This window comes from Callorhinchus milii, unplaced genomic scaffold (genome assembly GCF_018977255.1).
Source record: "Callorhinchus milii isolate IMCB2004 unplaced genomic scaffold, IMCB_Cmil_1.0 Scaffold1, whole genome shotgun sequence".
NCBI lineage: Eukaryota > Metazoa > Chordata > Chondrichthyes > Chimaeriformes > Callorhinchidae > Callorhinchus > Callorhinchus milii.
This window is the reverse complement of record NW_024704742.1, coordinates 85,597,038-85,621,587: the sequence shown is the minus strand read 5'-3', so window position 1 is coordinate 85,621,587 and position 24,550 is coordinate 85,597,038. Positions and strand designations below refer to the sequence as shown.

General features: G+C 49.4%; 2 protein-coding genes across 2 annotated transcripts in view; one reads left to right on the top strand and one right to left on the bottom strand.

The window, feature by feature from the left end:
• Positions 1 to 10,166, bottom strand: part of tbc1d2 (TBC1 domain family, member 2) — a 52,273-nt gene extending 42,107 nt beyond the window's left edge. Inside the window, exon 1 of the mRNA XM_007906621.2 lies at positions 9,697 to 10,166. Within this exon, the coding sequence (XP_007904812.2) occupies positions 9,697 to 10,110 (414 nt within the window). The 5' untranslated portion in view covers positions 10,111 to 10,166. The remainder of the gene's footprint in view (positions 1 to 9,696) is intronic.
• An 8,462-nt stretch (positions 10,167 to 18,628) lies between these two features.
• Positions 18,629 to 24,074, top strand: LOC103181576 (type III intermediate filament-like; the record flags this gene model as incomplete). Its single annotated transcript, NM_001292128.1, is given in 6 exon segments — positions 18,629 to 18,654; positions 19,706 to 19,876; positions 20,400 to 20,552; positions 22,423 to 22,504; positions 23,153 to 23,233; positions 23,985 to 24,074. Coding segments are annotated over 5 exon segments (556 nt in total), but the record flags the coding sequence as incomplete, so codon positions are not given.
• Positions 24,075 to 24,550: the final 476 nt, after the last annotated feature.

Genomic DNA, 24,550 nt, shown 5'->3' with positions numbered 1-24,550 from the left:
ACTACCTGCTCACTCAATTGCTGTTATTATGACTCACAAGAAGACAAGGGGAGATCATCAAACTGGTGCAGCAGGGAGGGACTGTCCTTCTGGCACTTGTAAACTCATTGCTAGTTCAGAGTGGTGGAGGTTTTATTCTACAGCTAACCATCACTTATCCACTTCTCGGAGGGATAGTTGCAGACACTAGAGGCCCAAAGTAATGTAAAATGGGGTAAGAATACTAACCGAATATTTATCTGAATATCACTGATTTAAAGGACTCACTTTTGTGAGTCCATTGAAATACGAATAAATGCTAAGAAGGGGGAAGGTAAGTCTGAGAATATGCAGACACAGCAGTAAGTACCAAAATGCCGGTCACAGACCAGGACAGAATGGATCTCAGAGCGCTCGAAGGACAGGAAGATAAAAACAATAATGAATAGACTGATCTATCAGAGTGGCAGTTTCAAGGTCCGAGGGAGGGAGGCTGGTACACATCAGATAAGACAGCCCAAAGAATGATGGACGGATGCGAAGGGGCGGTTAGGAACATCCGAGGGTCATGGTACCATCCCGTGCCAGCACTCTTTTGATTTAACTAGTTTAACAATAGGCAGAGGTCAAGTAGCTGGAGTCAAGACTTTCTGGAGTCCTGTAGCTCAGTGGTTAGAGCACTCGCTTTGCAAGCGAGAGACCTGAGTTCAATTCCAGGCAGGTCAGGGCGAAACCTTGGGCAAGTTTCCTTACTCCACACGCCTAATAATAATCCCTCCCAAAACTAAAAACAATAATAAATTGGTCATTTTCAATCTACGATTGTTTGTGGGACATTGCTGTGCGCAATTGGCTGCCGCGTTCGCCCACAAATATACAGTCAATTCACTTTACAGTGTCTTCTGTGAAGCGCTTTGGGCCGTCCTCCCGACGTGAAAAGCACTATATCAAATGCAAGGATTATTATTATTATTATTATAAGTAAGGAAGAGAAGAAAATGCTGACATGAGACCATTCGAGGGAAGAACTGATTGAATTAAAAAAACGTGAATCAGGAGACTAAAAGGTCAGGGAGATAAGGAAATGAGGACAATGGCCAGACAAGACCTGGCCTTTGTACGGACACTGCTAGAAGTATAAATATAGGAAGTCAAAAGGTAGCAAGTGAGAACAACTCCTCGGAGAAAGAGCAGCAAGGCTGAAAGGGGAAGAACCTTCACTGCAAGCAGGCAGTCTGTCAGCTGATCACTGGGTGACTCAGGAGAGCAGGAGAAGAGAGGCTGAGAATGTCCTTCAAGACGATTACTCGACCGACCAGAGAAAGGCACCATGCACATTCCAAGATGGGTAGATGAGTGAGCCAAGTATCTGAGGGAGAGAGCGAGATCCTGCCTACAAGAGCTGGGGACTGACAGATTGCACACTGCATACCAGTCCAAGACTCGTTGCCGAAGTATCCTATTGTGACCCTACCAAAGCGGCTGCTAGTTACCGGTAGTATAGTGATACGCACGCATCTGTACATGACACACCTTCCTTCTTGTACCCACTGTGTTAATCTTATATGATTTTATTATTAGTATACTTTTCTTTGATAGTATTTGCGATCGGGATGCTATGATTTCCCCATAAATTAGTGTTGTGAGCCAGTTGAGGTAATCATGATTATGATAGTCGTCTGTGAACATATTTGTTAACTATATTGACTCTTAAGTGCATTCCTGTTTTAATCGGGTGTTGTTGAACCTGGCATTCCTAACTGTATAACCTTTAACCTAATATTGTACTGATCAGTATATTTTCAAGTATATTTGGAAACTTAATAAACTCTGTTAAACAACCATTGCTCTCCGAGTTTTGAGTGTATCGTTTCTAAGCAGCCCTGCGAGAGTTAACAGTAAGAAAGCATTCTTTCCCACAGCGTCCCACATCACACCGTACATAAAACAAGGGAGGCAAGGGAGGGATCAAGGTGAAGGGTCTGTGGGCTGGAGTTCCAAAGGGTGGGGGCAGAAAAGCTGAAGGCGGTCGCCAATGGTAGGGCAGACAGGGTGGGGGATATGGAGCAGGCCAGAGTCTGCCGAGTGGCGGGAGCCTCAGGTCTCTCCTGCTTATCTCTCGTTCTCTCCGTTCCACAATCGGCAGTCATGCTTTCAGCACTCTGCCCTGAAACTTTGGAACTCTCTCCATCAATCTCTCCACCTTTCCCCCTCCTTCCTCTTTCAGAACACACTCTGACAAAGAGGTGAGAGTGCTACCATCTAAGTTCTAAGTACCTAGTATCCTCCTAGTGAGGGCGCAAACTTGTGCTTCTCGGATGTCGATTGACCAACTAGTAACTACCCTCTTTTGGGGGGGGGCAGGTAAGTGGGGTCTCCTTGGAGCTGAAGTGGCTCCAAGGTGAAATGCTGCAATGGAATGTCGGAATCCAGCCAACCCTCTGTGGTGGTCTCGGTAGAGCGGTTCCTGAGCCAAGCGGGTCCGCAGTATTCCAGGGCACTGCTGATAACAGCACGGCCAGCCTGGCTCATCGGCAGAAGTTGGAAGGGCAGGCCAGTCACTGGGGGCAGGGAGTGATCCCACACAGCTCCTGTTATCTCTGCAAGTCAAAGCCTTAACGGGTAGGGTAGTCCTAGCGGGACAAGCAGTAGGAAAGCTTGCGTGACAGCGATATCAATCAATCAATCGACTAAAAAAAATAATTCGGTCATTCACTCTCCGCGATTGTTTGTGGAACAATGCTGTGCGCAACAGGCTGCAGCATTTCGCCCTCAAATATACAGTCAACCCACTTTACAGTATATTCTGTGAAGCGCTTTGAGACTTCTAGAAGACATGAAAAGCACTATATCAAATGCAAGGATTATTATTATATCAAATGTAAGGATTATTATAATATTATCAATGGCAAGCTATGTGGTTTTAGCTAATACTTTCTGGAATTAAGTAAACAGGATGGGTCCCTTCAGGGAGAGAGTGCGCATTCCATTCCAACAATCTATCTCTTGGATTTCTATGTGTAAGTGGGATGCATGAAATCTCAGTTTGGGTTGGATACTCTTAAGCATAGTGATGGGTTTCCCCATGTATCAGACACCCAGCTGACCCCCAAAAATGTGGTAAGACCACATCAATGCACGTAGATGCAAAGAGTTTCAGGACTGTGTCACATTCATTCTGTTTTTTCTGCTTTTCTAACTAACTACAAATTTGACATTTAAAAATGTAGAGGTCCCAACAGCTCGGTGTCAAAGTATACAAAACCACACGGATTCTGGAGGCTGCAAGTTCTTGTGTCTGCTGAATTGAGGCCCTCAGAGAAGGCTTGAAAATAAAACATACGATCTTTCTCTTTCTGATAACTATATCCTGAAAAGGTTATATTAATAAATGATGTGCACGTGATCAGGTTAGGCTGTGAGGTCTCTCACGATCAAATAACATAAAGAATGACCACTGATTGACAGACCAATTGACTGCCATAAACTCACATAGATTGAGATGAAGAAGTCCACTTATCTCATTGTTCCAGAATACCAATTCTACTGGCTTCCCATTACAATATCAAGTTGTTTCTTAAATACATCTAGTGACCTGGCCGTCATCCACCCTCCCGGTAAATGGTTCCAGCTGCCAATCTGTCCTCAATTGTCCCCTTTACAACCTTAAACCATATCTCTTTTCCTCCTGCCTATGTCTGCAAGTATTAATCTAGGTTTAATTTTCTATGCCTTGCAGCATCGACCACAGCGCCATGGAGTCCCCTTTTGATAAGTCTCTATTAATGGGTCAAGGCTGTTTTATCTATTCCTTCCTCATAGCTCATCACTCAATCCACGATTGTTTGTGGGACACTGCTGTGTGCAATTGGCTGCCATGTTACACCAACAAAATATCCAGTCAATAGACTTTACAGTATATCCTGTGAAGCACTTTGAGATGTGATAAAGTGCTATACCAAATGCAAGATTATTATTATTAATAACATTGACCATAGCCGCTGCACAGCTTCTAATGTCTGAATTTTCCTTTATGTTGCAGAGATCAGAAAAGTACACATGACTCTAGGTAATGGATACGCCCTTACCAAAGCATGACCCGGGGATCTGAATTCAACTATTGTGGCAATTTAACTAAATATCCTATTTGTCTTGTGTACTGTTATCTGACATTTTTACATTGTGAGCAACAGTCTCCCTCTCGGCTACCTTGGAATCATTTGAACTCCTTCCCTTCTGCGTTTTCTCCCGCAATGACCTATCCTCTTCGGTTACTCTTCTCCACAGCTCCCTCTCCTCCACTCTTGATTCCCTTGCTCCCCTCACTTCCCAAACCATCTCCTACTCACATAAGTCACCCTGGTACACCAGCCACCTCCGCTCCCTTAAAACCCAGGTGTGTGCCGCTGAATGCACCTGGTTTAAATTGAACTTAATGGTCCATCGACACATCTAGCTGGACCTTATCAAATCCTACCGCTCTGCCCTCACCTTCGCTAAATCGTCGTTCTACTCCAAGACAATTTTGGAGGCCAAGGGCCTAACCCTAAACCCTTGCCCCTCTACTCACAGACATCATAAACCTCTCCCTGTCCACTGGTACTGTTCCCACCCCATTAAAAACAACCGTCATGACCCCATCCTTTAAAAAAACCCTGGACCCATCACTGCTCTCAAACTACCGCCCCATCTCCAATCTCCCTTTCCTCTCCAAGGTCCTGGAACAAGTTGTTGCTTCCCAGCTTCACTCCTTCTTCTCCCACCAATCCCTCCAATCGTGTTTCCGTGCCGCCCACCTCACAGAAACAGCTTTGGTCAAAGTGACAAATGACATCCCACAGTCCCTCCACCTCGCCTCCTCCCTTGCCTCCTTCAAGACCCATCTCAAGACCCTTCTCTTCGACCGTGCTTTCTATCACCCTGCTTACCCCCTGCGCTCTACCCTCCCCAATCCTGACCCCAAGCTCGGGTCCAAAACTCTGACTGTCCAGCGCTTGGGACGTCCTCCCGACGTGAAAGGCACTATACAAGTGTAATTTTGTTGTTGTGCCTTATGACATCTTTTTGATGTTTCAAAGTGCTTCACAGAATACACTGTACAGTGAATTGGCAGTACATGTTGTGGGCAAAACGTGGCAGCCAATTGCACACAGCAGTGTCCCACAAACAGTCGTTTGACCACCTGTGCCTCATAAATCTACTTTTTGTGTGCTGTTCCTTGCATTTCAAGTGCCAGTGGATTAACTCTCAGGATAAGTCACTACACTCAGAAAGAAAGGGGGGGTGGTGTAGAGGGAAATAGAATGAACAAAACATCAGCACATCACAAGGGTGAATTCTCTATTGTCAGTATAGCTTACCAACCTTGCCAATGTGAGCTTGAGAAAGAATGCATTAAAACACATTAAAAAATTTGTTAAAAGCTGAAACCACAATCAATAACACATTAACAGAATCAGATCAATGTGTTCCCATCAGAGTTGATAAAGTCACAACCAAAAAAAACCCCAAGGGTCCAGCTACATTTCCATTTATACGTGTGCTGCGTTTTAAAATACGAATTTGCAATACTAACTCTATGTTTTTAAAGCTACAAATATAGTTGTTCGCCCCACCACACACACACCTCCATACTCAAGGATTTGCTCAGACTGATTGCATATTCTTTAATTTCAGTGGTTTTGTTTCTAAAGCTATATTTAACTGAAGTTATAGAGTAAACAGCAGTTTCATGCTTTTAGTGGATGTAGCAGTTTAAATGTAGCCTGCAATCCAATGGCCTGTTTCGACTCCTTTAATCTTTCCTGTATGTTTCCGTTTCAAGCCCCAACCACACTGCGATTTGTCCATATCTGAAATAAACACTCAGAGGTTTGCTGCCACAGGCCACACTAAGTAGTGCAATGTTTTGAAGGCTATGCAACATATCATTCATTAGCCTACATCTACTGTTAGAGACAAGTTTTAAAAAGAAGCTTAGCTCTTTCTGCAAGGCAATGATGCTAAGCAATGAGGAGTGGTGTTGTAACAAAGATGTTGTGTGGTTTTATTGTTCAATGTGAGAGGACAACCGTTTGTTTATGAATGCGTATTGCAGCAATGCTATGTATAATTGCAGTTTCTGAGGTATACCTAAATGCCACTGGACTAATGCCATTAGGATGCACCTAGAGTAGTACACCATACAGTTCTGATCATCAGGACATAAAGGGAATGTCCAGACCTGGAGCAACCTGCTGACACTCACTGCCAGAAGGATAAGCAGGACTGCTACTCATAATTTGTGTCACAAAATCACAAGTTTGGTTTGGATGAAGAAGGCCTTCAGCCCATTCTGATCTCATCCCTCCAGAACGCCCATTCTACCATCCCCCCCATCACAGTATCAAGCTGCTTTTTAAACGAGTCCTGTCTCTTTGCCGCATCCACACTTCCTGACAACCTATTCTAATCATTGATTACCTTCTTCCTACATGGAGAAAAACTCCCTGGTATCTGTCCTGAAATTGTTCGTTACAAGCCAGCGCCAAAAATGCCCCCAACATTTAAATATTATTTGTACTGTAAACATCATAAAACACTTTTTTGTGCAAGTCGAATCATGTTTTATATCACTTGAGGGAGTAGGCAACATAATAATAACTTGTTGATTCTGGCATTTGTTGCGTCAATGGGAGTTGGAATTCAGTATTGTGGTTGGAATGGGAAATTAGTCATTATTTACAGGAAAAGAGATGTCTTACGGATAGCACTGTAATGCATTCCTCCCCATTGGAACTGCAGTGGCTAGATGAGGTTAGGAGTCAGTCAACAAAAAAAATGTCCAAAACAGAGTGGATTATTAGAGTTGAAGTAAAGGAGTGCCTTCAACGTATATTTAAAGTAATGTCTACAGAGTAAACTTAATATAAGATTGATAACCCAGCTTATTTTCAGCAGGAATGTTTCTGACAATAGGGTCCAAAGTCCCGACTGACATCAATACCAATCACACATGTTCGGTGCAACGTTTGATCATAATTACACATATTCTCCACTTGAGCCACCTAACGTAATCCCACTTTACTCCTTGCTGTCTATACCCTTAAATATTCTTCTTTTACAAGAATTACCGGAACATAACTGGGACTTCCTAGATGCTTCCTAGATGCAGAGGATAGCAACAAAGATCATTCCCATTATTACAGGAATGAAGCTACTATGAGCAACAATTAGAAAAGCTACAATTCTTCAGCCTTAAAAAGAGAAACACCAGCGAAGACTCGGACCAAATTACTTTTTCTGTCCTGTGATTCTCTGAGCCTCTTCATTGCAAGGATATGTGTACTGATCCACACCTTTAATGTGGCTGATCTTTTAATGGTATATAATATTTTTAGTGGATTTGAGAAAGTAAACCCAAATTTTTTTTGGGGGGGTCAGCTGGGTGATTGACACATGCAGAAACCCACCACTGCGCTTAAGGGTGTCCAAACCAAACTGAGATTTCCATCCACCTATACATGGAAATCCCAGAGATAGATTGTTGGAATGGACTGCACACTCTCTCTCATTCAGGGACACATCCTGCTTGCCTAATTCCGTAAAGTGTTAGGCACAGGTTGTCAAGAGGCCAGGCTTGGGACCCCAGAATGTGCGTTGGAGTACTGCTGGAGTCTAACCAGCTAAAACCGCATAGCTTGCCTGGCAAGCTTTCCCGCTGCTTGTCCAGATAGGACCCCCTATCCGTTAGGGCTTTGGCTTACAGGGTTAACAGGAGCTGAGTGGACTCCTTGCCCCCAGTGACTGGTCTACCCTTCCAGGTACTGCCGATGAGCCAGGCTGTGCCGTTATCAGCAGTGCCCTGGAATACTGCAGATCCACTGGCTCAAGAACCGGACTATCGAAACCGCCACAGAGGGCTGGCTCGATTCCGCCATTCTATTGTCAGACATGTCACCTGAAGTCAGTTCAGCTCCAAGGAAAACCCACTTAGTAAACCCAAAACAATACATTTGGATGCAGTGAGATAGCAGAACTAAAGGACATAGGGTTTACAGTTGCAACTTAAGAGTTGCAATGAAGAGCAACTTCATGGAATAATAATATTAATCCTTGCATTTGATATAGCGCTTTTCATGTTTTTTAGACGTCTCAAAGCGCTTCACAGAATATGCTGTAAAGTGAATTGACCGTATATTTGCGGGTGAAACGCGGCAGCATCTCGCTTGCAAGGCGAGTGCTCTAACTGCTGAGCTACAGGACACCACAAACTTTCTGGTGTACATACACCAGAACGTTTTTCTTTACTTGGTGGGCAATTAATACCTGGAACAGGTTGCCATGAAGAATGGTTGAAGTCAGGACACTAGACTTATTTAATACATCAGCTTGCTATGTGTTGAGAGGTTTGGGAAGGGTGGGTATTCGGGAAAGATGAGATCTGATGGCCCAAAGTGCCTTCTTCACCCAAACCAATATTTTGATCTTGTGATTCTCTGTTTATTCACAAGAACTTGCATTTATATAGCGCCCTCCACGCCGGCATCACAGAGCGCTTAACAATGGTGGAGCCTGATGCCGAGCCAGGGGGAAGGGGAAGGTCACCGTAGACGCGTAGAAGAGGAAGGCGCAACCTGAAAATGGGGAAAGAGGGGGCAAGGCAAAGGATTGAGGGAGAGAGTTCCATAGCTTCGGGGCGTAGTGACTGAAGGCACGGCTGCTGATGGTGTAGTGGAGAATTCGAGGGATAAGGAGGAAGTCGGAGCCAGTAAAGCAGAGGCAGCAGATAGTGCTGCGAGGAGAGAGGAGTTTGGAGAGATAGGGGGGTGCCAAGGCATGGAGGGACTTAAACACCAGAGTGAGGATCTTGAAATTGATCCGCTCTGTGACAGGGAGCCAGTGGAGTTTGGCAAGGACTGGGGTAATCGGGGTGCGGAGTTTAGTGCGGGTGAGAATGTGGGGTTTTGGATGAATTTTATGAATAGTGGAGGAGGGGAGAATTTTAAAGAATATAGGGTCTCCGATGAGCGAGATAGACTGATTAATTGTCAATGTCTGCCTTTGAAAATATTTTTTCTTCTCACATACAAACCCACCTGTCCATGAGGACGTGATGTGTTCAAACAATATATTAATTGTATTTATCCTGGGAGGGAGACAGTGGACATTGGCATTGAATGCCCCGGTGTACTCACAGTAGATTTCTTTAATCTGTGACAAATATCCTGGATAAACAATGATCACAGATATTGTCTTACTATTATTACTATCCTAGCTAATCTATCGGTCTGCCAGCCGCAGTGAGATTCTGCTGCTCCGAACTGCACAAAATGAATTTGTTGCAACAAGATCAAGTCACCAATGTCAATGAGTAAATGTCAAGGACAGCATGAGAAATTCCCTTCTCTTTTCGAATAGTCCCATGGGATCTTTAACATCCACCTGGAGAGGCAATTGAGACCTCAGTTTAATTTCTCATCTGAAGGTTAGTACCCCCAGCGCTGCACAAGAGCATCAACATAGACTGTATGGGTTCCAAGTCCCAAGGTGGGGTTTGAAACTACAATTCGCAGCTGCAATAAAATTGCTCAATGTGTTAATGCCGAGTCATGAAAAAAATGTATGAATGAATTAAATGAACATTCTTTTTTGCAAATGTGCAAATTTCTATTCTCAGTTCACGGTGAAATCAGGGTCAGGAGTGTACTTACGATTCCCCTGTATAATCGCACTCACCTTCAGAGTATAATCCTTTTCTGGGCTTCTGATTTCGAAGGTTCCTTCCTCGGTTTCCAGGCTGTAAATGAATGCAGCGTGCGACAGGTCGATGCTCCCGAGCGGGTTGACATCCTGGGCGGTTCGGAAGTAATACAGGTGGCAATTCTTCTCGTTGTACACAAACCAGCGTGTTTTGCAACCTTTGAGCGGTCCTTTCCCTCCCAGCTTGTTCAGGTAGCCGCACAGTTTAGTGGGCACCTCCTGCTCTTCATTCGAGGGTTTCAAATACGAGGGGTCTGACTGATCGTCCAAGTTATCCAGTCTTAGTAACTGCATTTCCTCGTCCACATCACTGTGGCACTGGTGATCTGTCTGAGCTGCTGGGCAACCTTCAGTCTGACCAGATTTACCCACTAGTAATTCGCCTGCCATTGCTGGTATTGAAATCCGGCAATGCTATAATGAAAGCCAGCAGTTTTGCAATTAAATCCAGCAGTGTTATAATAATAATCCTTGCATTTGATATAGCGTTGTTGAGTCTCAAAGCGCTTCACAGAATATCCTGTAAAGTGGACTGACTGTATTTTGTGTGGTAATGAAATCCACCAGTGTTGTACTGAATTCCAGCAGTACTGTATTGAAATCCACCAAATTTCTCAGAGAACTTTTAATATTCTTTGGGTGGTGGGAGGTGGGGTGGGGGGGGGAGGAGACAGACACAATGATCAGTGGTTAGAGCACTCGCTTTGCAAGTGAGAGACCTGAGTTCAATTCCAGGCAGAGGGCGAAACCTTGGGCAAGTTTCCTTACTCCACACAGAGCCTAATAATAATCCCTCCAAAAAACCAAAAACAATAATAAATTGATCATTTTCAATCTACGACTGTTTGTGGGACATTGCTGTGCGCAATTGGCTGCCGCGTTCGCCCACAAATATACAGTCAATTCACTTTACAGTGTCTACTGTGAAGCGCTTTGGGACGTCCTCCCGACGTGAAAAGCGCTATATCAAATGCGAGGATTATTATTATTATTATTTCAGGTGTATAGTAATATTAGTCTTTCGAAGCAAACAGTTAAAACAAGAAGAAAGCAATATCTGTTTCCTGATCAACAAGATTGCACTGTATACAATCAACAGGAAATAATAGTCTCGTCAGGGAATAGTCAGGTCTGAAAAAAGTTGCAAAAAAAAAAGGAAGGGGGCGCTTCAATCCTCAGGCTGTCCTGATCCGAATGAAAAAGGATTTGCAAGGATCTGGCTTGTCAAGAGTTTTGCCTACCTCTCTCTCTCTCTCTCTCTCTGCCTCTCTGTGCCTGGTGTGTGTCTGCTGTCACCCCTTCAGCGTTACATTAACAGCTGACGCTCCTGTGCTGTCTTTCTGCTGCTCTCTCTCTCTCTCTCTCTCTGAGCAGCAACTGCAACAGCCCGCCCAACCCGCCCCAACCCGCCCAGCCCAGCCCGCCCAACCCGCCCCACCCCACCCGCCCAGCCCAGCCCGCCCAACCCGCCCCGCCCGCCCGCTCTGTTCCCATCAGCAATCATGTCGTGCATTGCAAAACATTTGCGGGAACTTCTCTCTGGGTCTCACACGCTGAGAATAACTGAGGGTGTGAGAGGTGACTGAGTTGAGGAGTTTCCCGGCTCAGCGCCCCCGCTGCCCCCCTCTCTCTCTCTCTCTCTCGGTGCAAAGCGGAGTAGCCCAAACACCAGCCCCCAAAGCAGCTCAATATTGCCCAAAAGTAGCCCCAAAAGTCGCCCGCTCGAGGTGGCTGAGCGGCCAATTTAAGTCGGCGCTTTTTTTTTAAAAAAAAACCGGTGTCATGAAAGGTCTATCGAGGCCGAACACATTTTGCAGATTTAAGTTTTTTTTCAGACCTTTTTTTTTAAAACACCTTTGTCGTCCGCGCGAAGGGCAACGCCAAAAAAAAAAAAACCCGCCCGATTGGGCGTGAAACCCGCCCCCCCACCTGCCTCCGCGGCCGCCCGCTGGGAGGGCGCAGCTCTGCCCATTGGTGCGAAACCCGGAAAAGTGGAGCAAAGGCAGTGAGTTCGTTACCCCACAACCCGAGCCCGACACAGTGTGATCGCAGGGAGGGTGCGGCCAGGACACACTGCGGCTCCACTGCATTGCCAAAAAGTTTTTTTTTTTAAGAGTTGCAATAAGTGAATAAATAGCCTGTGGATGTATTGGGTAATCGTGAATTGTAATTGCAATCTCATGTGGTTGGAGTAAGAGGACAACATTATCTGCCAATCCTACAGTGCAACCGTAGAAATGTATTTTTATTTGGTCAGTCTGACCCATGCGAAATCCCATCACTCTGCTTAAAGAGTACCCAAACCGAGCTGAGGTTTCCATGCGTCCCATCTCCACGTGGAAATCCCAGAGAGAGATTGTTGGAATGCAATGCTCACTCTCTCCCTGGAGGGACACATCCTGTTTACATAATTCCGGAAAGTATTAAGCGCAGGTTGGCAAGGGCCAAGGCTTGGGGACCCCAGAGTGTGCGTTGGGATACTGCTGGAGTCTAACCGGCTGAAACTGCATAGCTTGCCATTGATATCACTGTTTGGCAAACTTTGGATGAACACTGCATTATTAGAGGTGTCATCCTTTTGATGAGACTGTAAACCAAGGTCTGGTTTAGATGGTCAGGTGGATGCAGTGGTGTTAAGGGGTGTGACAAAAAGACAAATATTGGCCATGATGTAATAAACTTTTGGAACAGCCTGAATGGGCTGAATGGCCTCCTCGTGATCCTATTTTCCTGTGTTTCTAAGGTTGTTACTTGAAATTTACTAATACACGTGTAAAGCTTCATTGTGAATATACGACAAACAATACCTAGTCTGAAGTAACAGCGATAAGCTAACTACTTGGAGAATAAATAATACATTAGGTGGGTGTGTTATTCCGGAAACTGAGGCTCAATTATCTGTGCCCATTACTTTTGGTTTTTAATTCCTTATCATTTGGATCTGCGACTTTTATAAGAATAATAAACTTCTGTTATGTGTTCAGGGACATATCTGATCTTTTAATCATTTACTTGCTATTAAATTAGATCGGCATCGTTTCCAGATTCTGCTGAACAAGAGCAAGCTTCTCTGTAGAGAAGCAGGTTGATCATTTTAGGATCTGCTCTACCTTTGGTCACATAAATTATCAGCTTGGCTCAGTTGATATCACTCTCAGCTCTGATTCAGCAGGCTGTAGGTTCAAGCTGCACTTCAGGACCCACAGTTGAGGCTCCAATACTATTCAAGTGGATATTAAAGATCTCATAGCAACAATAGCAACAAATTGAATTTATATAGCGCCTTTCATATCAGGAGGATGTCCCAAGGATGACAATGTGTGGTTTACATCCAAGCTGCGGGATGGGATCAGAGAGAGGTGGAGGGAAGGGAATGGAGGAGGGAAGATGACCAAAGGCACAGTCTAAAAGGAAGGTCTTGAGATGGGCCTTGAAGGAGGCATGGGAGCAGGCAAGGTAGCGCGCCTTCAGCCCCTCCACCTCAGATGGAGTTCCAGGGGGTCAGGGCAGAAAGGCTGAAGGCCCGACCACCAATAGTGGAGCAGGCAGGGCGAGGGACGTGACACTATTCATGGCGCTATTCGGGGAGTCCTGTAGCTTAGTGGTTTGTGAATTCGCGTGGCAAGTGATGGGACCTGAGTTTGATTCGCGGGTGGGGCAAAACGTTGGGCAAGTTTCCTTACTTCATATGCCTCAGTAAGTAGGAACCCGGTTGTTAGTCGATTGGCGGATCACTTTTCTGGGGGTAATAATCACTTTAAAAATATGGTCACTCAATCCACGAATGTTTGTGAGGCACTATGTGCACAATTGGCTGCCACATTTTGCCCACAAAATATAGTCAATTCACTTCACAGTATATTCTGTGAAGCGCTTTGAGACGTCTCGAAGATGTGATAAGGCACTATATCAAATGCAAGGATTATTATTATGAAGATCAGTTTCTCCTGGTGTCTTGGCCTACAATCTCCCAAATAACATTGGTCAGTTGTATGAGTGACTAAGCGGGGTCTCCTTGAATCTGAATTAGCTATGAGGTGACTCGGAATCAAGCCAGCCCTCTGTGGTGGTCTCAGTAGTCCAGTTCCTGAGCCAGGCGAGTCCGCAGTACTCCAGGGCACTGCTAATAACAGCACAGCCAGCCTGGCTCATTGGCATGACCTAGATGGGCAGACCAGTCACTGGGGGCAGGGAGTCATTCCACTCATCTCCTATTAACCCTGTAAACCAAAGTCCTAACAAACTATCTACACAAAGCGTTGTATTTGATGAACAGACCTTACTTTCTTGACTAAATGCAGTAACTGATGTTTGTATAGGATTCTAGGCTCAGAACTGAGCCTCCCTTCCTGGTCTATTGGGTTTGGTTTTTTGATGTTTTTTATATTGTGCAGTATTTGGAAAATGAATAACAGTTTTGGAAATCCGAAGCAGAAACGCAGGACATCCACAAGGGATCAATCTGCATTTGAAAAAGAAAGGTTAACACATTAATATAAAATAAAAACAGAAGTCACCAGAAACACTCAGCAGGTCAGGCAGCATCTATGGAGAGAGGAAAGTGAGTTAACGTTTCTGGTAAATAATCTTTCATCAGAGTGTTCCCAGCTACGTCTGTTTTTATTTCAGGTTTCCAGCATCTGCCTTTTTTTAGGTTAACACATTAGCTTGCTGTTCTGAATTAGGTTTAGATTTAATACATTTTCAAAAGTTTCCCAATTCTGATCAGTCAGATTGTGGAATCCCTGAGTGGAATGAATAGTGCGCGCACAATTTTCCTTACTCCACTTGCCTCTGTTTAACTGGCAGTAAGTAGGAACCTAGGAACCCGGTTGTTAGTCGATTGACGGATCGCTTTCAGGAGGTAATAATCCGTTCACAATTCACTGCTATGCTCAATTGGCTGTCACGTTTCACCCACAGAATACTTTACGATATATTCTATGAAGTGCTTTGAGCCCTCTCAATGACACAATATGCAAGGATTATTATTATTATTATTTTAAAACTCACTTCTGGCTGCTTCTGATAAGGTATCATAATATGCAACATTTGTCTATCACTTGCTTCAGATATATAGGTAACAAAAAAAAACAAATGTGGTGACAATACAATGTTTTGTAATTATTAGACCTGAACTATTGATCTCAGCCCCTGTCATTATAGACAGTTGTCAGCCGCCAAAACCACAGGGAGGGGACATTAATTTATAGGAAGGATCCATTCCCATAAACTACAATACTATTATTATTCAATACAGTGTTTATTATTATTAATGCCGTAGAGGGTTAATAATAATCCTAACTTACATCTGGTAAATATAGCATGTAAAGGATGTAAAATGTAGTGACTGTACTTAAGCTCTCTGGGATGCTGCCCTGCGTGAGGGGCACCACTAAAACTATACCAACCTGTCCGCACCGTGTGGCAGCAGGTACTGGCCGGCTTCACCCCACCCCACCTGCCTGCCCCACCATCAGCCTCTCTGCCCCTCCCTTTGGAACTCCACCCCAGTCCCTTCTCCTCGCTCCCTCCGTTGCCGCCTTCGAGGCCCGTCTCAAGACCCTCCTCTTCCACTGTGCCTTCGGTCACCCTCCTGCCCCTCACCTCCGCCCCTCCTGATCCCAACGCCCGGCTGGCGTCCAAATCCTCGACGGCCCAGCGCCTTGGCAGGTCCTCCTGCCGTGAAAGGAGGCAATTTGTCGTTGTTGCCACTCCCTATGATCCGCGGGCACCGGCCCGGCCTGCTCCGTGGCCCCCGCCCCCCCCGCCCGCCCGCCCCACCGGCAGCAGTCGAGCTTTCAGACCCCTCATCCTCCAGAGCCTCGCCCCCCCTCACTCGCCCGCCCTCGCCCGCCCTCGCCCCCTCACCGTCCTCACCCCCCCACCGCCTCGCCCGCCCTCACCCCCTCACCGCCCTCGCCCCCCGCCCCCTCGCCCCCCTCGCCCCCCCCCCCTCGCCCCCTCGCCCCCCCCTCACCGCCCTCGCCCCCTCGCCCCCCCCCCCCCTCACCCCCCCTCCCCCCCTCGCCCCCTCGCCCCCCTCGCCCCCTTCGCCCCCCTCGCCCCCTTCGCCCCCCTCGCCCCCTCACCCCCTCACCGCCCCTCGCCCCCCTCGCCCCCCCTCGCCCCCCCCCCGCCCTCACCGCCCCCCCCCCCCGCCCCCTCACCGCCCCCCCCCCTCGCCCCCCTCGCCGCCCTCGCCCCCCCTCACCGCCCTCGCCCCCTCACCGCCCTCGCCCCCCCGCCCCCTCGCCGCCCTCACCGCCCCCCGCCCTCGCCCCCCTCGCCCCCTCGCCCCCCCCGCCCCCCCCCCCCCCCCCTCACCGCCCTCACCGCCCCTCGCCGCCCCTCGCCTGCCCTCACCGCCCTCGCCCCTCGCCCCCCCTCGCCGCCCCTCGCCGCCCCTCGCCTGCCCTCGCCCCCCCCCTCGCCCCCCTCGCCTGCCCTCGCCGCCCTCGCCCCCTCGCCGCCCTCGCTCCCCCCTCGCCGCCCTCGCCCCCCTCGCCGCCCTCGCCGCCCCTCGCCGCCCTCGCCGCCCTCACCGCCCCTCGCCCGCCCCTCGCCTCCCTCGCCGCCATCGCCGCCTCCCCCCCTCGCCCCCCTCGCCGCCCTCGCCCCCCCTCGCCGCCCTCGCCGCCCCTCGCCTGCCCTCGCCGCCCTCACCGCCCCTCGCCCCCCCTCGCCTGCCCTCGCCTGCCCTCGCCCCCTCGCCCCCCTCGCCCCCCTCGCCCCCCTCGCCCCCCTCGCCCCCCTCACCGCCCTCACCGCCCCTCGCCCGCCCTCGCCCCCCCTCGCCCCCCTCGCCCGCCCTCACCGCCCCTCGCCCCCTCGCCCGCCCTCGCCCCCCTCACCGCCCTCGCCTGCCCTCGCCCCCTCGCCGCCCTCGCCCCCCCTCACCGCCCTCGCTCCCTCACCGCCCTCGCCCCCTCGCCCCCCTCGCCGCCCTCACCGCCCCTCGCCCGCCCTCGCCCCCCTCGCCCGCCTTCACCGCCCCTCGCCCCCCCCCCCTCACCGCCCTCACCGCCCCTCGCCGCCCCTCGCCTGCCCTCACCGCCCTCGCTCCCCCCTCGCCGCCCTCGCTCCCCCCTCGCCGCCCTCGCCGCCCCTCGCCTGCCCTCGCCGCCCTCACCGCCCCTCGCCCGCCCCTCGCCTGCCCTCGCCGCCCTCGCCGCCCTCACCGCCCCTCGCCCCCCTCGCCGCCCTCGCTCCCCCCTCGCCGCCCTCGCCGCCCCTCGCCTGCCCTCGCCGCCCTCACCGCCCCTCGCCCGCCCCTCGCCTGCCCTCGCCGCCATCGCCGCCCTCACCCCCCTCGCCCCCTCGCCGCCTCGCTCCCCCCTCGCCGCCCTCGCCGCCCCTCGCCTGCCCTCGCCGCCCTCGCCGCCCCTCGCCTGCCCTCACCGCCTCGCTCCCCCTCGCCGCCCTCGCTCCCCCCTCGCCGCCCTCGCCGCCCCTCGCCTGCCCTCGCCGCCCTCACCGCCCCTCGCCCGCCCTCGCCTGCCCTCGCCGCCATCGCCGCCCTCACCCCCCTCGCCCCCTCGCCGCCCTCGCTCCCCCCTCGCCGCCCTCGCCGCCCCTCGCCTGCCCTCGCCTGCCCTCGCCCCCCTCGCCGCCCTCACTCCCCCCTCGCCGCCCTCGCTCCCCCTCGCCGCCCTCGCCGCCCCTCGCCTGCCCTCGCCGCCCTCACCGCCCCTCGCCCGCCCCTCGCCTGCCCTCGCCGCCATCGCCGCCCTCACCCCCCTCGCCCCCCTCGCCGCCCTCGCCCCCCTCGCCGCCCTCGCCCCCCTCGCCGCCTCGCCGCCCTCGCCTGCCCTCACCGCCCTCGCTCCCCCTCGCCGCCCTCGCCCCCCTCGCCGCCCTCGCCGCCCCTCGCCTGCCCTCACCGCCCTCCTCCCCCCTCGCCGCCCTCGCTCCCCCCTCGCCGCCCTCGCCGCCCCTCGCCTGCCCTCGCCGCCCTCACCGCCCCTCGCCCGCCCCTCGCCTGCCCTCGCCGCCATCGCCGCCCTCACCCCCCCTCGCCCCCTCGCCGCCCTCGCCCCCCCTCGCCGCCCTCGCTCCCCCCTCGCCGCCCTCGCCGCCCCTCGCCTGCCCTCCCGCCCTCGCTCCCCCCTCGCCGCCCTCGCCCCCCCTCGCCGCCCTCGCCGCCCCTCGCCTGCCCTCGCCGCCCTCACCGCCCCTCGCCCGCCCCTCGCCTGCCCTCGCCGCCATCGCCGCCCTCACCCCCCTCGCCCCCTCGCCGCCCTCACTCCCCCTCGCCGCCCTCGCCCCCCTCGCCGCCCTCGCCGCCCTCGCCTGCCCTCGCCGCCCTCACCGCCCCTCGCCGCCCCTCGCCTGCCCTCGCCGCCATCGCCGCCCTCACCCCCCCCCCCCTCCCGCCCCTCGCCGCCCTCCGCTCCCCCCTCGCCGCCCCTCGCTCCCCCCTCGCCGCCCTCGCCGCCCCTCGCCTGCCCTCACCGCCCTCGCTCCCCCCTCGCCGCCCTCGCTCCCCCCTCGCCGCCCTCGCCGCCCCTCGCCTGCCCTCGCCGCCCTCACCGCCCCTCGCCCGCCCCTCGCCTGCCCTCGCCGCCATCGCCGCCCTCACCCCCCTCGCCCCCCTCGCCGCCCTCGCCCGGGCCGGAGCACCTTCCTCCTTCGACCGTGCCTCCGGTCATCCTCCCGCCTCCGCCCTCCGCCCCTCTTGGCTCCAACCCCCACCCCGGGTGCAGACCCTGAACCGTCCAGCACCGCGGGACCCCCCTCCACTCCCCCCACTCCCCCCCCCCGCCCCATCCTGACGTGGAGAGGCGTAAATGGTAAGTTGTTGTTGTTGGGGGTCAAGAGAGTCTCCCCCGACGGTGCGCGGAGGGGCTGTGCTGGAGGCCTCCCGGCAGTAGGGGGCGCAGGGCCTGGGGCCGGGGCAGCGGAGGCTGCGGTGCGGTGGCGAGGAGCCAACACGTGAGAGAGAGAGAGACAGAGAGAGAGAGAGAGGGGGAGACGGTCACCCCGAGAGTCGGCGGCCGCGGGGGGTGAGGGGGTCACCTCGGGGAGGTGGGTCAGGGTGTGGGGGGGACCCCTGTCAGGGCCCTGGGCAGCTCCTGGCGGGCGGTCAGGGGGTGCGGGTGGTGTGGGGGTGTAACGCCGTTTGTGCTGATTCCCACTGTGGGGGTGAGTGGGGTCTGTGGGGTCTGTGGGGGCAGAGGGGGGCAGAGGGGGGGCAGAGGGTGGGGGGGGGTCAGGGTCAGGGTCTTGTTATTACAGTGTCGCCCACAAACTACACAGTCAGTCATCGGGTAATAATATAGTAACAGTAATAATCTTCGCCTTTGATATCGCGTCGCGTCTTCTTGTCGTCTCAAAGCGCTTCACAGAATAATGATAATAATAATAATAATAATAATAATCCTTTGCATTTGATATAGCGCTCTTCACGTCGGGAGGACGTCCCAAAGCGCTTCACGGAACGCACTGTAAAAAAGTGAATTGGCTGTGTGTATATTTGCGGGCGAAGCGCGGCACAGCCGATTGCGCGCAGCAGTGTCTCCGCAAACAGCCGTGGGTTGAAGTGACCCAATTTATTGTTTTTCTTTTATTTTGAGGGATTATTATCGGGCGTGTGGAATAAGGAAACTCGCCCAAGGTTTGGCCCCGCAGGGAATTGAACCCAGGTCTCTCGCTTGCGAGGCGAGTGCTCTAATCGCCGAGCTACAGGATACACATTATAATAATAATAATAATAATAATAATAATCCTTGCATTTGATATAGCGCTTTTCACGTCGGGAGGACGTCCCAAAGCGCTTCACAGAATATACTGTAAAGTGAGTTGACTGTATATTTGTGGGCGAACGCGGCAGCCAATTGCGCACAGCAAACAGTCATAGATTGAAAATGACCAATTTAATTATTGTTTTTGGTTTTGGAGGGATTATTATTATAAACTTTTAACTGGTGGATCTGTTTCTGAATCTGGTCGTTAATTTGCTTCATGTTTCTCTCTGCTCATCCAGCAAGCTGTTGCAATACCTGCCATGCGTAATTTGAAGTTGCTGAGGAGCCTATGCAGTAATGCGCTGCACGGGCTCGGAAAACCTCAGTGTCTGTCTGTACGCACCGATACAGGGACTGTACTTGTGGGATCCAACCTTGGAATCACCGAACTAGACCCACAGACTGAACAGGTGTGGACGTTGACGTTTATATTTCAGAAATTTCACATAGTCTTAGCCTTATTAATAATAATCTTTGGATTTTGATACAGAGCCTATAATGTTGCAACTCTATAAGTGCTTCACAAGTAATTGCTCTAAAGTGTATTAACTGTGTATTTGTAGACGAAAGCAGCAGTCAATTTGTGCACATCAGTGTCCATAATAGTGAATGACCACTTGAAATATTTTGAGTCTTGAGATTAGCAGATGGTGCGCAATGATTTATAAGTACGTCTTTTGTTATCAACTAAATTCAACCAATAAAAAAGAAAGAAATACTCTCTTTATAACATTATTTCTTTCAACATCTTGAACTTGTTTTTGGGCACTTTCTGCCACCAGGGTTATTCCAGAAATTAGTATTTGTTTTGTAATTCCTCACTTTAGTCTTTGATTCTCAATAAATGGTCTGTTTTAATTCACCCTAACCCTGAGTTGATGAAAATTGTTCCTAGTGGCTTTGATTCAAGTTATCTTCATGTTTTCCTCTCAGGTGGTCAATGAGGTGTCCCTGGTTGGGGAAGCTTATCTCCCTGAAGATGGTACTGGCTGTATTGTTGGTATCCAGGATCTGCCAGACCAGGAATCTGTGTGTGTGGCCACCTCCTCAGGGGATGTTATACTTTATAACGTAACCAACAATCAGGTAAGATATCTTATTGTGTGATATTTCTAATTATTGGGCATTGGGGACGAAATTATCAGTTGAAAATCACATTTTATTTCCTGAATGCTTTAGCTTGTTACTGTAATGGCCTCAATATGACAGTACTGGTCATGAAATGCCGTGATGAAATTTTCAAAGGCTGAGATGGAGTTCAATTAACCCTTAGGTTTCACGGACTCTGATTCTTGTTTGCGATGTTCTCTAAACCTACCTTGTTACAGCCTTTTGTAACCCATCCCAGACATTTGTTCTCTATGTAATCAAAAGCCTTCCCTGGGGGAATGGGACTGATTTGGATAGCTCTTTTCAAAGAGGCGGCACAGACATGATGGCCCGAGTGACCTCCTTCTGTGCTGAATGATGGTCTTGGTTTCAGTGAAGTGCAGTGAAACAGCATGTTTGTGCACAGACATGCTGCGCCATTGATATCTTAAAAAGCAGATTTTTGTGTACCAGGCTCCATGTAGCGAGCTTCCTGAGCTCAAACCTAGGAGGAGGAAAAATTGAAGAGCACTTGCACATCTGAATACTTAAAGCCAAAGGAGTAGATGGTTTGATTACATTCGTATTGCAGATTGGCAAATGGTGCTTCCGACATCATAAGGAACCCTTGCTGTTTTGCTGTCTCCAGCCAATAACCTCATCCGACAGCCTAGTGCTGACCCTGGTCCCCTCATGTTTGGTGCAAAGATGACAACATGATGACAGTCTGTCAGAATGAATCTGTTCATTGTTTATTGTATTAGGTGGCACCTAGGTAGCACTTAAATCATGTAACAGCTTAGTATGATTATCTTCGTTGTCTCTATAGCTGTGACTCCTAGCTTGTTTTCTTTTCTGTCACTTCTCCAGTTTCAGTGTGAAATGAAAAATGTTAAATTTTCTATAAGGTACAGGAAAATCCTTTTGTATAATTTAGTTACTTTCGTATAATTAAATACAGTATTAGCATACCTTATAAATTGCACAGCTTTACTCAGCAGTGACTGGCTGGCCCAAAGTAAAACAATCTTTATTATTGCACTGAGGTGGTGCACTTCCTCAGTTTAAAACCCTTATGTTCAGTACCCATAGCCTTTCATCACAGAATCATAGAATTATACAGCACAGAAGGAGGCCATTCAGCCCATCGTGTTTGTGCTGGCTCTTTCAAAAGAGCTGTCGAAGTTGTTCCCATTACCTCACTCTCTCCCTATCGCCCTGCAAACTTGTCCTCCCCATATAATTATCTACTCTCTTAAAAGTTGTTATTCAATCGGCTTCCACCACCCTTTCAGGCAATGCATTCCAGATCCGAACAACTCTGTGAAAAAAATTTCTCCTCACCTCCCCTCTGTTTCTTTTAACAACTATTTTATATCGGTGTCCTCGGGTTACCGACCCACCCGCCAGTGAAAATAGTTTCTCCTTGTTCACCCTATCAAATCTCCTCATAATTTTGAAAATTTCTATTAAGTCTCCTCTTAACCTTCTCTGCTCCAAGGAGAATAACCCGAGCTTCTGTAGCCTCTCCTGATAACTGAAATCCCTCATTCCTGGTACCATCCTTTGCACCCTCTCCAATACCTTGACATCCTTCCTAAAGTGTGGTGCCCCAGAACTGAACACCGTACTCTAGCTGAGGCCTTACAGTGTTTCATACCCTGGGAAGTCGACGGGATATTGCTGTTACACAGCCACTCTGACGGCCTGGGGAAAGTAACATGTGATCCACTGTTCTGTGGCTCCTGTCCACCCTGCTGTTACTTGGTCAGATATGACAGCAGAGACCCACCAATAATGACCTGGCGAGCAGGATCTCACAATGATACTGTTTCTTCTAACTGCAGAAATGTTTTGTTTCTGATAGTTGGAGTGTGTAGGAAGTGTCGAGAGTGGGCTGACTGGGATGAGCTGGAGTCCAGACCAGGAGCTTGTTATACTCACCACAGGTAAATGTGTCAGATTGTAGATTACTATGTGACTGTGGTCATTATGACTGAAAATCAACTTTCAGAAACAATTCTCCCCACTTCCTCTCCTGAGGGGTGTTGTCTCTCCCATTCTTTGTGTGTGAATCCAGCAAACTATGCTGTACCCCATGGAGGTATCATAGTGAAAGCCAATCCTGATCTTACCTGATATCCACACATGTGCATTGTCAGCTTGGCTCACTGGAGAGCGATCAGAACCTGGGTTATTTTCCACCTCCAGCTGCCTGTCTGATATCAGCATAGACCAGAATGAACCTGGGAACCTTTAGTCAATCAAATCAGTGCAGATTGGGTTTTGAACCCGCACTTTCCTGTCTGGGTGACACAACACTCATAGTCTATCCAGGCTATTGTCTTACAAACAGCTCAGAATACTAATATAAAAATGATTACAATTCTTTGTTTTAGGAAAATCAATTACCTATGATTCCTTCTGATGTCCTTGTGTTTGGTTTGAAATGGATTGATTAAACTCTTAAGTGATTTGGTTTGATTCGTGAATATTATTATATCATCTTTGTTGCCTGTGCCTTAACCTTGAACTGGCACTGCTGGGTCTATAAAAACAGTCTGGATTATTCTGTTCATTATTGTTTGTTTGTGTAGGACAGGAGACCATCATAATGATGACCAAAGATTTTGACCCAATTACTGAAGTAAGAATCCATCAGGATGACTTTGGTGAAGGTGAGTCCACTTAGCTGTGAAGAATGGTAGTTAATAATAATCGTTTTATTTGATACATTGCCTATAATGTTGTATAATAGGTCATTTGTGTAAAGTGTAGTGACAAAGTGTATTTGTAGGCGATTGCAGCAATTGTTTTACTCACAGCAAGATCCCACAGACATCCAGGGGCTGAATGGTCCGTTTAACTGGAGGATTGTTGACTAGGAGACCAGGAAAAACTCTTTTTTTGAATAGTGTTATGGTTTCTTTAACGTCCACCTGAACATATAGGTAGGAAACACTGTGTTGAAAGGCACTATTCAATACAAGTTACATTTGTATAGCACCTTTCACTTGCCTTTCAGCAGTCATGACCAATTTTATCTGTTGTCCAGGACACTGGAAGAAACTCCCTTTTTATCTTTTGGAATAGTATCAAGAGATCTTCAACATCCACCTGAGCAGGTGGCAGGATCTCAGTCTGATGTCTAATCTCACAATGCAGCACTTCTCCAGTCTAGTCTAAGCACAAATTCCTGATTTTAGGCTTAAATCCACAACTTCAGACCCAGTAAGCGAGAAAGCTGCCAACTGAGCCAGCCCAACACCTGGCTATTCTTTAATCTATATTTTTGTTTTAAGTCGAGTACTTTTTTTGTGAAGTGAACCACAGAAAGGGAAGTAATCTCTTCACTATCCTCTCCTCCCCAAAAATGCATCCAGTTATTAAATTATGTAAGAGTATATTGCATTCTTGTATTTTTCCTAGGAAAATTCATCACTGTTGGCTGGGGAAAGAAGGAAACACAGTTCCATGGATCGGAGGGTAAACAAGCAGCTCATCGTAAGCAGGTGGTAAGTGGGTTGAGAATCTTTAGCATTGCACACACGTTGTTTTTCCCTCATTCCAAAATGTCTCAAAACCTTTCACATCCAAATGTTTTCAAGTGTGTTGAATAGTTTTATAACCAAAACCGGGAGCCATTTGCACCAATAAAATCCCACAAGCAGCCAGGATTGTTGACCCGGAGAAAATCCTTTTTCTTTTTAAGTGGTGTTATGGTTTCTTTAATGTCCACCAGAACAGGCAGATAGGAAACACTATTGAATGGTTCTATTCAATACAATTTATATTTATATAGCACCTTTCAATTCAGGAGGACATCTCAAAAGGCTTGACACTGCTGGCTGGTTACCTGTGCTGGGGATGGGGACCAGGGGAGGTGGGAAGGGGATAGAGGACCAAAAGCATGATCAAAGAGCTAAATCTTGAGACGGGCCTTGAAAGAGGGGAGAGATGGAGTTTCCCTATATTTATGTGGAACATCTTGTCCT